Source organism: Crotalus tigris, unplaced genomic scaffold, assembly GCF_016545835.1.
Source record: "Crotalus tigris isolate CLP2741 ecotype Arizona unplaced genomic scaffold, ASM1654583v1 scf7180000018549.3470463, whole genome shotgun sequence".
In the NCBI taxonomy this organism is placed as follows: domain Eukaryota; kingdom Metazoa; phylum Chordata; class Lepidosauria; order Squamata; family Viperidae; genus Crotalus; species Crotalus tigris.
Window position 1 is genome coordinate 2,633,871 of NW_024097072.1, and position 16,787 is coordinate 2,650,657.

The 16,787-nt window shown below is 35.7% G+C and overlaps 1 protein-coding gene across 2 annotated transcripts in view; it reads right to left on the reverse strand.

Moving 5' to 3' along the window:
* Positions 1-16,787, reverse strand: part of PEBP4 (phosphatidylethanolamine binding protein 4) — a 160,424-nt gene that overhangs the window by 100,502 nt on the left and 43,135 nt on the right. For both annotated transcript variants that reach the window (XM_039354297.1, XM_039354296.1), the window contains exon 4: positions 6,803-6,901. In XM_039354297.1, the coding sequence (XP_039210231.1) occupies positions 6,803-6,901 (99 nt within the window). The remainder of the gene's footprint in view (positions 1-6,802; positions 6,902-16,787) is intronic.

Below are 16,787 nucleotides of genomic sequence, written 5' to 3' on the forward strand. Positions count from 1 at the left end.
TTATATGTTCAAGGCTCCAAGTATGCACTTGTACCCCTCTAGCCTTGAAAAAGATCAAATTTGTAGGTATAAGTCAATCACCAACTCTGAAGGCATATTCCTAAAATTGGTGCTCATTGAATATCATTCCGTTTAGGAACAGAAGTATCACGCAAAACTTTTCCCGTAAGAAGATGTTTTCACAACAAACAGAAGAACATACAAATAGCCTCATTGGACTAATAGAAGGCCTGTCTTAATCCAGCTTTCTTGATTAAGAAGATGAAAAATTAGCCTTCCATTCTCATTCCTCTGCTGTTAGTATTTGAAGAGTGCTGCTCTGAACCCACAGTTAACACGGAATCTTCAAGATTAAGAACTCTTGGTAGACCTGTTCTCCATGAATATATCCAGTTCCCTTTTAAAAAGTATACAAGTTAATGGTCATTATATACAGCGTGAAGAAGCATTTTGTCTTTTCTTCTGATCAGTTTTCATCAACGAGAACTGGTCACAGCATTTTGAGAGGGGAAGAAAAACTTTTCCCTGGTTCCATTCTCATTCCTTTACACATCTTAGTCCTGTCCTTTCCAATTCAGAATCTTTTTAAAGTGATAGAATTTCAAATACGGTACTCTAGCCTTCTTTCATGACAATGATGCTTAAGCCCCATGGTTTCCTCTTCTGCACTTTCTTTCTTTATTATGTTCTTTTTCAAGTGTGGCAACCAGAATGGAATTCCAAATGCAGACATGCCATAGATTTGTGTAAGGCTATTAAAATGTTTATAGTCCTATTTTTAAGCCCTTTCTAGCGATCATTAATACAGAATTGGTTTCTTTCACAGCTACCACACACTGAGTCACCAGCCATTAAATTATCCACTATGATCCCAACATCTTTTTCTGATTAGTTAGACAGCTCAGGCTTTTTATTCCAAATAATTGTCTAGAAAAAATAAATCTTAGAACAGGAAAATTTCAAAGAGCATTCATTTTGCTTCTCTCTATTGTTGCCTATGATTAAAAAAGCAGCAAACAAAATGTGGTGTAATTTATTCCTTCCCTGTTTTAAAGTATTTAAAAGAATGTTTATTGGATTGCTTTGTAAACTAGTTCAGCCTCCACCTAGTTACTTGATACTCCTCAATGTATCCGGGATAATATGATAAATTTATTTCTAATTCACTGCATTATCCTTTAAATATTTTAATGATTCATTGAATGAAAGAAAAAAGCTACTTCAAATGAACAATTATGCTGCATTGGAGTAAAGGCTGATTATATTTAAACATTGTATGGATAATGGGACATATTGACCTCCTAGCTTTAGGAGCTAATTTGGTTCTTATCTCTTAAATAATTTTAAACTGCAAATTACCATGAAAACTTAAAGGGCCTTAAAAACAGTCATCAACAGATATTATTCCACTTTAGAGAAGCATTTTTAGTGTGTGGCGTGTTTTGAATTGTAGTTAAGCCATGTACCTTCTGAAATTTAAAATAACACTATTATCAACAAAGTTGAACGATGAATTTTCTAACCATTTTTGTTTCAGAATAGGATACTGAAATTTTCATCATACAGTAATGGATCAAAGTTCTGCCAAAACTTTAGAATAAGACAGAATTCACCCTGAAGGGTGTTGGAAAATAATACCTAATTTGTAACACGGTCTTACAAAATAATATGCAATATGCTCCACAAAATGACCCTGTACCTTTGTATCTGAGCAAATACAGTCTCTTTGGGTTCCTCTTTCCATTTGCAAATGGAACAAGAAGTATCTGAACAGAGTAGAATTCTGATAGGAAGAGAAACAGCCTTTATTTGAGATCAGAAAGGCCAGTTACCTTTTCTGAATGGTTTTATTAAAGTGATTTCTATTGCAATCAGTTATTCATTATGCATTTCTTTGTTATGTGTACACACAAAGCCATCAGACCAAATCAGCAGATTAGATTAGATATTAAAATAGGTTAAAAGTGATCATCTCTGGCTAACTTGCCCTACTTCTATAGTGAACTGGGTATGTATTTACACATTTTCTTCACTTCAGAATTAGATACAAATGCATCTCATCCGTTGAGCTTGCATACCTCACTCTCCCAGCCTGGCCTCTGATTTCTACAACAGAAGTTAAGAAATTAGTGGTACAGGCTAAAGCATACAAAGCAGTGGGATGCAATTATAACTCCATTGCACTTTAAAAAAAAACAACTAATATTGATTTCTGGGCATCAATTTTAGCAGTCCTTTTTCCTGCCACCGATTCTTCTCTAGTAATCTCAAAACACTGGTCTTTGTCAATTATTGTTCCTTTTAAAAGAGAAAAAAAGCTCTTGCACAGACCCTGAAAATTATCAACTCACTCATCTCCTAGGCAGAATCAGCAAACCATATTCAAGACATCCTGATTTAAAACTTTTAAGAATTTAAGGTGTAGAATAACATATTCTTATTGTTTGAAAGATTGCAATATTACATATTTTTACTAATCTAAAATAAAGGTTGACTATGTCCATGAGTTTAGAACAATTTCCAAATATTTCCAAGGCAATTTGCAGTGAAAAAAGCAACAACTGAGACAAATAAAGTCAATGGGAAACCAGATTCCCTTAACAACTGTATTACTAACTTAACAACTGCAGTGATTCACTTAACAACAGTGGCCAGAAAAAAAAATCATCAAATGGGGCAAAACTCACTTAACAATTGTCTTGCTTAGCAACAGAAATTTTGGACTGAATTATGGTTGTAAGTTGAGTACTACTTGTATACTATCCCCTTTATCTTCCTGACTTCCTATTTTTTAAAAAAAAGATAGATTAAAAATAAAAGATCTATACAATCTGAAGAGAATCTGCTATAGACATAATGCAAAGTTTCAACTTTTCAATAATAAATTTCCAGTTATAAAGGAAACAAGAATTGCCACTGTGTTATAAGAATATACAATATCATGCCATTAGGACATAAGGGTTTTTTCAGAAGAAAATTATACCACTTGAGATTTTTTTTTTTAAAAAAAACTTCCTTAAAGTTATTTTTAATTACAATAATTAGCAACAGTTAATATACCAGAAGGAACTGACTACAGAAGAAGGAATGCTACTTCCAGCTTTTTTCCTTGATTAATAAATATTAAAATTAATGAGAGACTTTCAAGACCCTATTGTTAAGAAATGTGTAAAGATTCCTGTGAAAGAATTTGTATAGGAGTAAAATGGTACACAAGCTGCTACAATTATTCTGAATGCTTTACTCTTTTCAGCCAATTATGAAAATTGTGAAAAGTATTAATATCTAATTTTAATTTGCACTGTAGTGCCATTAACAATAAAAAAAGTTTAATTAAGGTATGTATATGAAAAAAAAAAAAGAAAGGGGGAAAACTTGGCTGCAATTTTAGAGAATAATAGGAAACAACTAGATAGTTCTTCTTTAAATGCAGGTTGCTTTATTAATTGATATCTTAATTAGACTTTAGTACTAATATCAAATCGTAGTTGGAAACACCTAAATTTTTAAACATATAGTATTGTCAAATGGAAGCACAAAGAGAAATAAATTATTCTAAGTAGTTTTATTTAAAACTTGTAATTCATGAAAAGGAAGATGAGAGACAATGTAATAGATTTAATGGTAGTAGCCATCCTGTACTTGTTTTATTTAATTTCTTAATTTCCAGGCATTTAAGAAAATGTTTTGAACTACAGGACAAAGTACTCCAGTCTACCAAAGAACTATGCTAGCTCATTTCTGGACTATTAAGAAACATTGGAAGTCAAAGGTGATCATGGTCCATTGAATGGTATGGCTATTATTCATTACTCATAACTTACATATTCATTTTACTTTCACGCTTGTCTCAGGTCAAATACATTTTACAGGCGTTTAAAGCACTGTAAAACTTGCAAATTCTCTTTTGATAGCACAAGGGGCAAAAGATCATGATGGTCCTATTATGATATTACTGCTTCTTCAGCAGAGGTCTTTTGAAGAGAACTCATTTCTTAAATATACATCTATTAAATATACATATATACTCTTTCAAAGACAGCAAACTCCGCATTTTGGAAGAAGTCTGCTGGTTTGAAAGTATGGCCAAAGAGGCCATCTAGGTCAAAATTGAACAACCCTCTCTCAACAGAGGGGGAGGGATACAACATAATCTATCTCCAGTCTACAACACAGTCCTTTCAGCAGTTCCAAGAAGGAACACCCATTTGCACCCGGATGACACAGACAATCCTCCAGGTGGCCTCCATGATTCACTAAAGGAATGCAAATGACCAGCTGTCTGCAAGGAGTATAAATCCTTTCATTCCCCACCATCCAGTCAGAGCTGAAGAAGCTTCTTGGATGAGAAGTGAAATGGCTTCAAAGAAAGCCAAGAAAGTCCAGTTGCCTCGTGAAAAACTATCCAGGACAACTATGACCTGGGTGACTGAGAATCTCCATAGACATTGAGACATGACCTTATTTTATTTAAAATGTAGACTGTTTAATAAGGTGACCAGAAATATTTCTGTTCTAAAACTACCCCAAAACAATACTATTCAAAAACACCTAAGTTAGGCTACCAGTACACACTAAAGAATTCTTTTTTCCAGAAATTTAAAAAATGGATACAAATTATCCAATATTATCATATTAGGAAGTTTAAAATCATCATAATCAGCAGCAATCTCATCACTGCTATAATTAGACTATCTGGCCTTGTGCCCTAGTATTGTACAACCTACCCACCAATCTCTTCTCAATATTTAGGGAGGAGGAGGAACTGTTGAGGAATATTGTAATAGAACTATTATAATATGATGTTCAAGAGGCTACTTGTTTAAGTAAATTACAAATAATACGCTAAAAATTTCATCCATGCAGGAAAGCAATGCCTAAGCAACTACGAAGCCCTAAGCGGTTCCCTATGTAACATTCTCCAAGCATGACCAACTGCAGAAAATCCAGCACTATTTTCACTGCCATCAGATGCCAAGGCTGCCAAGCATAAGGATAACCAAAGCATCCTGGTATATTATTTGCAACAATATATGTAGAAGAATGCTGAATAGAACAGGTGGTTGAAGACCGTAAACTTTAACAGATCACAATCAGACATTAATCCTAACCTTCTGACTATCAAAGAAGTTATCAGGTATAGAATCATAGGGCTAAAAGGGACCTTGGTAATCCAACCCACCACCCAAGGCAGGAATCCTTATTCCATCCCAGACAATGGTTATCCAATCTTTTCTTAAAAACATCCAGCGATGTAGATGGGACAAATCTACTCACTCTGTTCTTTAGGCTAAATTTCTATGATACATCCTTAGTGTCTCTGTCCAGGTTATAGTTCTAGATAGCCAAAGGTTTCTCACTGGCTGATCTGGCACTTAGCAAACCCATTCGTTTCCAGGGCCTGAGCTAACAGGAGGGGAAGGAGGGGAAGACAGACTCATCCTTATTTAACATAATCCATTTGTTTCTGCCCTTATTCCTTTTACCCATAGCAATGACTGATTTCTCCCATATGGCAGGGCTAACATGATAGTCCTCAAAACTACTCTTTTCCAATGACAGTTGTGAGAAATTGAAAGTGGCTTTTTTTTTTCAGATACACCAAGCATCAAGACAGCAGCACAGAAATCCTCAAAGTCTGTTTCTTCAAGTGCTAAAGCACAGTAGGAATATGTAGAATATAAACACTCAGCTGCCATTACAAGCAAGGACCGAAAATGAAAGTCAGAATTCTATTGTACAAAGGTAGAACACATGGTACTTCATTTAAACCAGGAGGAATCCTAACTGCTCAGAGGCATCAAATGTTTTATAATAATAATAATAATAATGATAAAGTTGGAATGGACCTTGGAGGTCATCTAGTCCAACCCCCTGCTCAGGCAGGAAACCCTATACCATTTCGGACAAATGGCTATCCAGTTTCTTCTTAAAAACGTCCATGTTGGCGCATTCACTGGTTCTGGAGGTAGGTTGTTCCACTGGTTAATTATTCTAACTGTCAGGAAGTTTCTCCTTAGTTCTAGTTTGCTTCTCTCCTTGATTAGTTTCCACCCGTTGCTTCTTGTCCTGCCTTCAGGGGCTTTGGAGAATAGCTTGACTGCCTTTCTTTGGGGCAGCCCCTGAGATACTGGAACACTGCTATCATGTCCCTGCTCGTCCTTCTCTTCGTTACACTAGACATACCCAATTCCAGCAACCATTCCTTATATGTTTTAGCCTCCAGTCCCCTGATCATCTTTGTTGCTCTTCTCTGTACTCTTTCTAGAGTCTCAACATCTTTTTTATATCGTGGTGACCAAAACTGGATGCAGGATTCCAAGTGTGGCTTTACCAAGGCATTGTAAAGTGGTATTAACACTTCACATGCTCTTGATTCTATCCCTCTGTTAATGCAGCCCAGCACTGTGTTGGCTTTTTTGGCAGCTGCAGCACACGACTGGCTCACATTTAAATGATTGTCCACTAGGACTCTGAGATCCCTCTCACAGTTACTACTATTGAGCAAGGTACCCCTATACTATACCTGTATGTTTGGTTTTTCTTGTCTAAATGTAGAACCTTACTTTTTTCACCTTTGAATTTTATTTTGTTAGATAGCGCCCAGTGTTCAAGTCAACACTTTTGAGTTACAGTAATAATTTAATCAAGCTGTGTCTGACAAGAAAAGCCTGACACTTTGAACCAAAAGAATCACTCATGTGAGAAGGATTAAAATAAGAAGTAGAAAACAGCCATTAAATCTCACAAAATATGTAATAAACATATCAAGAAAGAAATATCAAATATTCATGGTACTCACACTGATGTCAGTCACAGCCCAATGTCTCCAGAAGCGATACTTTGGATTAGATCTGCTAGGAGCATCTGGATCAACCATGATGAGAACATAATTCTTATTCTGTAAAATATATTTGAAAATCAGTCTTAAAAATTTTGTTATTTAGCAAATTAAAAAGGGAACATTCTAAACAAAACACCTATAATCCATCTAGACAAGGGGGGACATGATAGCAGTATTCCAATATCTCAGGGGCTGCCATAAAGAAGAGGGAATTAAGCTATTTTCCAAAGCACCTGAAGGCAGGACAAGAAGCAACGGGTGGAAACTAATCAAGGAGAGAAGCAACCTAGAACTAAGGAGAAACTTCCTGACAGTGAGAACAATTAATCAGTGGAACAGCTTGCCTCCAGAAGCAGTAAATGCTCCAACACTGGAAGTTTTTAAGAAGAGACTGGACAGCCATTTGTCCGAAATGGTGTAGGGTTTCCTGCCTGAGCAGGGGGTTGGACTAGATGACCTCCAAGGTCCCTTCCAACTTTACTATTATTATTATTATTATTATTATTAGTCATCTATGACAACAGACCTTCAGCTCTTTTTCTGTAGGAGTAGCAATTTACAAAAAGACAATTCTCACAGAACCAAAGATATAGATATTTCTTGCTGTTGATACATATAGTTTCTAAATTCAAACTATCTCACAGATAAGAAAGAAAATTAGTATTTGGAACTACAGGAGATTTTGGTCATTCTGATTTGATGATCTGTGCTTTGAATTGTAATGAGAAGTGAACTTGCTTCAACATTGGTGACATTTTGATCCATAACGCTTGTCCCAGTAGAAACCAGAATTAATTCTTCATGTCAATCTTATTCAGAGTGGGTCCCATGAAATGTGCTCTGTTAGTGACATAAAAGTATAGGGTGGAATGTAGAGTAGATGTTCAACTTTAAAAAACATCATGATAATAATGAATCATGAATAATCATGATAATCAGAATGCAACTGGCAACCACTAAGGCTGTTTCAACTTCAAAGTTATACGAGACCTTCAAGAGACCTCACTTACCTCTTATTGTCAGGATAGCTTGTAAAGAGATTTTTGATAAGGAGGATGTAATCATAGTCATTTGTCTAGGAAGTGTCAGAGATAAACATGTCTTCAGAAGCAGAAATAGCAGAAGTCAGAGAACAGTTAAGAATCTCCACTTAATAGTCCAAGGGAAAAAAAATTCTCATATTGCAAGGTTAGAATAATGAGCAAATAAGGCTCAGAGGTGACAGGAGGAGAATTGTCCTGGCTGATTAATCAAACAACATCTGGGATGAGACACTCAGCCTGGCAGACTGAAGCAAGCTGGCTATTCATGATGGTGTTTATGTCCTTCTCTGCTTCTTGTATCCTATGACTCCTGAAATATGTGCTTTAACTTTAGATCATTCTGCAATTTCATCTATTCATTTGCTTGATTAATTTGCTCAAGGAACCTGGGTATGACTCAGAATGACTGGCCATTCTATTTTGTGATCTACTTTTCTTCTGCAAACTCTCTCCTTAAGCTTCCTCAGCTTCACTCTTCAGATAGAAATATATAGTTATAATGCAAGATGGATTCTGTTCTAGATATAACTTTTGGATTATTTTAAAGGCTCATTCCTTGAAAGATGTATTAACATAATCCAATCCGTCAGGAAGAGATGCATCTTATCAGCCAACTCTGATGAAATGTCTAGTTAGCATCAGATATCAAGTCCCAAATTCCGTGACCCGGAACAACTCACATAACATTCATCGCTGACATTCCTGGGGTTAATAACCACTCTGTTTTTTGCTGTCAAAATTTGCTTTCTGATATTTAGTCCCTTGTAGTCTAGAGACACTCAGGCTGGTAGGAAAAAAATGAACCCAAGTATAATCAGAATATTGATAATCAGCTCCAGTCCCTTGGAGCTGCTACACATCTTTGACATCATGGACATGATCCTATGACATCGCCTAAGGATCCATTTTTCTTCATATGATATTCACCATTTACATGAAGTTGCCAAAAAAATTTCATTAAAAAAATTTAAACTGTTATCAGTCTCTACACGATACAAGGTTATATATTTCACTCCCAGCTGCACTAGTTACCAATTTGCTTTCAGATATAATTCAAAGTCTGGTGGAGTTCTTCAAATTCTAAACTGCTTGGGATCAGAGGACTACCTAGACTCACATGACTCTTCCCAGGTTGAAGTCAGGTTAATACCAATATAAAAGTGGGTATTTCCAATGGCCAATCCAATTTCACAGACTTCTATACTGCCTGATAATCACCCAATCTCAGCTGTTTGCATTTTTAGGGCTAAAGTGAGGACTTGGATTTTTTTCTGGCTTTTTAAGTTTGTTTCTCACTTTTTGTTGATGTTTCAAATGAATACATTTTAGACGTACATTGTGTTTAAATGCTGATTGTATTTTAATTTTAATTAAATTGCTAGCCAAATGTTTTGAAATAAAGAAGTGGATAAAAATTTATTTTTTAATCCAAACTAAGTTTCTTCCCTCTTTAAAGAATGCTACTTAACTCAATGGGCCTAATCCTAATTAATAAGCTTGTGGATATTAGGCATTTCATTCTTATTCACCAAGTGCTAAAATATATGTGGGATGGAAATGCTAACTCTAATTTAGACAATCAGTAAGAAGCAAAAACATGACATCCAACTGTCTAAAAATTCTAGGTTTAATAGCAACTGCTGTACCAAATATTTCATCTTAGTTGCCAATGAATAAAACAGTTTTTAGAGAGTCTTAACAAGTTTATACATGGTTTCTACACTATACAGTTAACACAGACATGAATAAATTGTTAGTCGACATTTATATAATATATAAGAAGTGAAGTGATAACTCCCAACAACAACAAAAAGTTATTTTAAAAGCATTTCCTGTACAATAGGTTATTTACAGAAATCCTTATTTATAACAATTTTTCATTCTTTTAATGCTGTCTAGAACTAATTTACAATGGATGGCCCATAGTAGAAGACTGATCTCCATAAGAATTAAATGAGTAATGAGAGAGAAGGAGAATTACAAAACCAGGGTTTTATGTCTTCCCCACTTTAATTCATTCCATTGGCTCAGAACAACTTTCAGGTAAACATTTCATTCACCTAATATTAATGCTGTTAAATAAAATGTGAGGTAAAATACAGTAACATTTAGACATGAATATTTACTTTTCTAAGGAATTTGCCATTTCTGGCTTGGTTTAATATTGGCTTTTTGCCAGTGCACAAAGTATGTGATTTTCACCATTCATCACGGGAGGAGGTTAAAATAAAATACACGCTTCAAGTGAGAAACACAGATTGCACAGATGACCAGGATACTTAATATTACACCTTTTGAATTATAAAGGTTGAAACAATTTACACTATTTTTGAACTATCTTTGTTTTAAGCTAGTGTGTATGTCTATTTCTTTTCTATTTCCTTCTTTGCATCCATTTTAAGTGTTTTCTTAAATTATATTAAGGCGTCCTTCATCCATTAAGATTGTATTGTTTAAAAATACATTTAAACAAAACAAATCATACAAAAGTAAAATTTTCAGTTGTTTTCAATTTCCAATAACTAACTAGGAAAAAAAGAAAGTCATTGCAGATGATTAAATGAAATTGAAAAAGATAAATCCCATCCCAGGAAATGCCAAAACTGTTAACACCTTAATGAAAATCTATGGTATATTTGAATCTGGAAGTGTATGTACAGTTCCAGTAGCCATACTCTGCTCATGGACAGATAATTGGTCAGAGTCTCCAGCTTATTTACTTTCTTTCTTTCCAACATAATGTTCTTTTAGTAAGAATAAATAAGCATGAAGAGTACGGATTCTGGAATTCTTTCCTATCCCTTTATTGGCAGCATGTATAGGAGGTGTCTGCTTTTTTGGGTGTGTTAACAAAATAACAAATTATCCTTCCCTATATAGGTAATCCTTGTCTTACGACAGCTCGCTTAGTGACGTTCAAACTTACAAAGGTATTTTAAAAAGGGACTTATCATTTTTCATGCTTACAACTGTTGCATAGCCCCATGATCACATGATCAAAATAATTCTGTTGCAATCAGAAATGAAGTGTTCTACTAAAACTGATCTTGGTTTAATTAGTTATATGTTATCAGTTTGACTCAACTTGAAGCCTCAACCACCACTACTCTAGGATCTATTTGCCTTCAGAGCTTTGTTCCAATAACTCATCATCAGACAGCCTAATTTTTAGTAAGAATATGTATTGATAGAAGAATTGTGCTGCAAGTCCCTAAATGTAGAAATCTAGTCCCTGGCTACAGTTAACAGTGGGGCATTTTCCTATCAGTTCAAGCTTCTACTTTCCTCATGCTCATATGAGCTACCTCCAATTCCATGTGGATTTTTCCATAAAAAGGAGTGTGATAGTAGAGCTCCATCACTGATATTACAGAAGCACAGTCATTCAGCTCAACACTATGTTTCTTGTACTCCCCTTACTAACCCATGCTTTCTCCACTACATTCATGCCTAGTTTCTGTCCTGCCAACCATGATGAAATTTTTAACACCTCACCTTAAATACGAAAATATTTTGAAATGACCATGTGGTTCTTTTATTTGGGAGGTGGGGGAACAAACTGAGACCAGAAAGTGTGGAATTTGATTTCTAACTTAGGTGGGTTCTTGGTTTTGCTATGGTTATGAATCTCTCACTTTTGTGTTAGTGCCCAGCTGGTGAGAACAGAACGTGTAGTCATGGGACTGTCATCGTGTGCTGTCCAGGTTAACATGTAGCATTTCTATTACTATTAACAGACTTTCTGCTCCTCACTCCATCTGTTCTTCTAAATAATTGCAGTTGTACAGACCATGTCTTCACTGCAGGCAGACTCTGGGGAGAGGATAGTGCTTTTATGCACAAAAAAAGTGTTAAAAAATAACAGCAACACGAGAATAAAGCACTAGTGAAGCTAACAGCAGGCTTGAATTTCAGTACAGATTGCAGTCTACAACAGCATTATTACACAGTTTCAGGGTGGTCAAATGAGACCTTAAATTAAAGCAAACAGGGCTTGGCAACCTTGTGACAATTTTGGGCAAGCTCTATCTTTATCTGTGTATCAACTATACCATTCATATGCTGCAGGATTACACACACACACACACACAGCGTCCAAGAGATTTTAAAAATGCTATAGAAGAAAATACCTAAAACAAAAAACTTTCAGGGAATATCTTGAAATATATTCTGCTACATGCCTACATGTAGCAGAATATACCACTGATACAAGAAACTGAACCCTATGTACAGAATAGGGGCAAACATTCACTGTCACATGAAGTCATTTTCTGTTCCCACAATTGCACAAGGTAAGATGAGGTCTGAGGAAATCGATCTTAAGATCAACATGCTTTCAAGTGTTAATAAATGATGAAAACAATCAGGCTACATTCCCATGACAATTTGCATATGGAGCTGAGATTCATTCAAGATTTGAACTCTAGGAATATTTTTAGTAGTTGAGAAAAACTAGCTGAATCACAACACAGCAACTAGAAATCATCTTGCGGGTTTTAGATGGATTGGGGTGCCTTGCTAGTACATTGTTTAAATTGCAGTTAAAACACTTATCTGGATTTAAATCTGATTAAACATCACCTGAGGTAATTTTTAGGTAGATATGGGATTCTTAATATATTGACTGCCAGAGTGGGGTACGTATGCTTTTAAATTTGCTTTCACTATTATGGTGGTGTTTTAAATCTTTTAAAGTAATTTCTGTTTTAAGTCCTACACTGAAAGTTTGTTTTAACATCTCTAATCTGTTCCCCATCTAATCTGCAACTTCCTACTCCATTGCTCTTGATCCTTTCCATTCAGCGTTCTCATCCCCCTTGACCATTCTCAGTACTCAAAATCTCTATTGACAAGATTCCTTTCTACGTGCAGGAAAAAACCCCAGGAAACAATTCCTTAGTTTCTTCTTTTCTATTTTTCTCAAGGCAGAGATTTTCTGCATGAAGAAAAGTCATGGTTCAGTCCAAAGGTTTGATTAAAAGTGGGAGTCTCTTTCTAGGAAGCCAGATTATCACCTGGGCTCTGGGATGAACAGATAACCTGGCTCTTCAAACAGAGCTGGTTCCCCAGGCTGGCTTGTGGCTTGACTGTTAAATAATTATCATATTATTGTATCTGAAATTTATACATTTGTGTATGATATTTATTTGCTTTCCTTTTGCACCTAACCCTAGTGGTGCAACTTAATTAAACAGTCTAAGATGACTTTTGCTGCTCACAAGACAAATGCTCTCATTAATGACAAGCGTATTTTTAAAAGGGCACATATATGTACCATATTGTGCTGAAAATGCTACAGGCAGGCAGTATTATCTTCATAAGTTTCTAGGCCATCTGCTATCCAATGTAAAATTCAGGATCTGTTCTTTCAAGCCTGTTCTGTTGAGCATCTGTACCTTACTGGATAGGATTTAAGAAGATCCCCTATATAATTTTATCCAACTGCATTTTAAATTATCATTTAAGTTTGAACATATGAATAAACTAACCCCTGTAGCCTCTTGTGGAAGGCGATGACAGATCTTGTCAAGAAGCATGGATCATAAATTGCAAGATAGTAATAATAATAATTTAAAATGTACTGATGAGCTTCCCAAATTTTCGTTTTGTATGCATCCTTGTTCATACAAATTGGAGCACCAGCACAAAAGAGCCAGTATTGTTCATTTATCCAACCTAATATTTTCATGAATTGTAAGTCATCCTTGAATCATTAGATGAGGGGACACTGTGGTATTTCTAAATTAATATATACCTGGAGCTAAGATTCAATTATTTAAGGTTCAGTGTTATCTTTTGAAACTAATCTAAAATGGCATTTTCATAGGTTTCCAGAAGATAGAATTTCAAAAGATGCAATTGGTGCCATTTATGTGATTTTGTTTCTCTCTGTGTGGGCACATGCGTGTGTTGAAGGCAGAGGAGGAAGCTAACTTGGGCCCCACTGGGCTCCCTTTGCTGCCTACTCCTTATCCCACATCCGGAACAAACTTCACCAAATGTCATAGAGCTGCCATGTCTGCTCTACAAAAATCCGTCAAACTGCTAGATGCCAACAAAGAAATAAAAGTGGTTTCTTTTTCACCACCTGCTGTCAAGTCTGGTCACCTGGATTTTTGCAGCCCAATAACAACAACAATAAAGGTGTGGTGTGTAAAAATTATGGAATGGAAGACCTGCCATTACTATCGTCTTCTCCATTGCTACTCCCAAACCAGACACAGCCTCAGAAAATCAGGATGCACTGGAAGATGAGCCTTTGGAAGATCTAGCAGCTTTCCTGATGATTGCTGCTAGCCAATTTCTTCCTTTTTTCATCTCGTCTTATGAAGGAGCAAGGCTCGGGGAAAGAGGCATACAGTACTACATCCAGGCCACAAAACCCCAACTGACCACTAGATGGAAACAAAGAAATACAAAAAACCTCCAACTCTGCCCCATTTGAAAGGTCTGCTTTGTGCCCCTGCATGTGGCTTCTTTTTTTATGGAACTTTAATATTGTACATTGCTGTGCTTTTTTATTTTTTTCAGACAATTTTCAGCTGTTGGGTACATTAAACATGAGGTAGTAAATACATTGCACAGAATCTTTAATAAAGTAAAATATCAGCATCATAATATACAAGTCACAAAGAAGCCACAACAGTTTAGGAACTGTAAACAAAAGATGAGAATTGCAGATGTAGATCTATTGGAACGGAATTTTTTTTCTAGAATTAGAAAGATGACTTCAAATTTCTACCTAATGATTCCCGTACACCAGACCTTTCATTTGCAGAACTAGACAGAACCTGCCACTGTCCTACTTGGATTGTCTGTGTGTCTTAGCTCCCCATCTGCAAAGCAGACATCACCATCTTACTGTGCTTCATTGTATGATTTGAAGGATTAATTAGTTAATGTCTGCAGAGTGCTTTGATGATGGAAGTGTTAAGCATCACATTTGAGCTACTAATTGCTTCTGGATGGGAGAAGCCGCGTATATAATTTGAGTTATTATTGTTAAAGGCACGAGCTGTTAGATTATCCACAGGTTTAGAAACTTCTTTAAGAAGGAAAGGATTTTTTTTTTTTTTTGAGAACTATAGCCAGAGACAAGGCAGAGCAAAGGGAAAGGGATTAGTGTAGGAAGACAAACAGCTTGAATAGATCCAGAGGAGATGGGGCAGTGCAAAAATTAAAGACCTAAATGAAAGCAAATAGGGTGTTAAGTGACACACATGGAGAGCTTATGGTTTCCTAGGTAACAAGTGCACTAGAGAACTGCCATGCATGCACTAGTTAAGAAGCCCATCGTATATTTGCAGCAACTGAACAATGCCAAGGAATGTGTCAAAGTCCAGGCTGAATTCATATGGATTCTCAGAGAATCGGCTACAGCATTTAAAAATAAAGAAGACTGAGGTAATCTGGAAGAATCTGAACATCCAGTATATTGTCTTCACATTTGCAGAAAGATAGTTCAGAAATGACTTCTTCTTGACCCAGGAAATAAGAAATGTGATTTCTAAAACATAACACAAAGGAACTTTGATATGTTCACTTTTGAAACTGAGAAACAGATGGAAGAATAAACTCAGCAATAATTATATGAGAAGTATATAAGAAGACTATGTTAGTATTGGAAGCCTAGAATAGATCTTCAAAACATAAGAATATGGCTAAAGATTTAAACATGGGAATGCAGTATAACAGAAAGAAAACCACCAAGTCAGAGAACACCAAGAATACAGCAGGTCAATCCAGAGAACCAAAGCAAATGTTGAGTGTGCAAGTCTTCATTCTTTCCTTACAGTTTTTCTTTATATGTTCATGCCCACACACTTATGAGACATCAATGAAATGTCATTGCTCACTTATAATAAAATTAGGTTAAAGTTTATGAAACACCAGAAGTGGCTTAAAATGGAAAACCCAATATTAAAAAGTAATGGAAAAGTTTACAACAAAAAATATTTGAAGACATATCAAGTTTCTATAATAAAGACAGCACAGTGTTAAGGCCTACTGGAAGCAAGATCAGAATTCTCATCCTAAATCTTTCCCCTGAAAATTATAAATAATAAAGCAGGGAAATGCAGCGCCATTCTTAAAAGTGAAATAAATAGAGGTGGAAAAATCAGACAGGAAGCAAAAAGGCATTCTGCAAAGCCGCTTTGAATTGGTTGCAATATACGATGATGAGAGCAAATTTATACTTTTCATTTTCGTGGAGATAGAAACCAATTACAAATATAGGTTATAGATATAAAAAAATAAACTTGTAAAGGACAATACGGTTCTTTCCTCCCTTCCATTCCCCAAACACGCTCAATCATCTCTAACTCACACAAGGTGTAATTGGATGGCATACTTAACATAAAATAAAGCTGCAGCAGAAAGGCTATAGCCAGCATCTGGCAACAAAAAGAGAAGTCAAGTGAAACAAAAATTACTCAGTAAGAAAAAGCAGTGTGATTTCTTCACCTTGATAAAAGTTATCTGGGTAGACTAGGAGAATTTACATTCTCTCCTAGCACATAATCAGAAATCCCTGTACCTTATAACGCTGTCAAATCTTTTCCTTGGAAAAACTAATAATTATCAAAATCAAATTTAAAATCCTGCTCCTCTCACCACATATTGCAGAGCCCGGATAGAGATGTGCTTTTTCAGAGGCAAGGAAGTCAACTACTTTAATGAAGGAAGCTTGGTGCATTTTAAAATCACACCAAGTAAGAGGCAAGAGGTGAACAATGCCATCAACAGAGCATAGCTTTCCAACCCAATTACTATCATACTGGTGGGACATGCAGATGGGTGACATTTGACAATTTTTAGAAAATGTTATGAAAAATGGCACTCCATCACAAATTATTTTCATAATTCTGAGATTCTGTAAAACTCTTAGTGGGTTACAT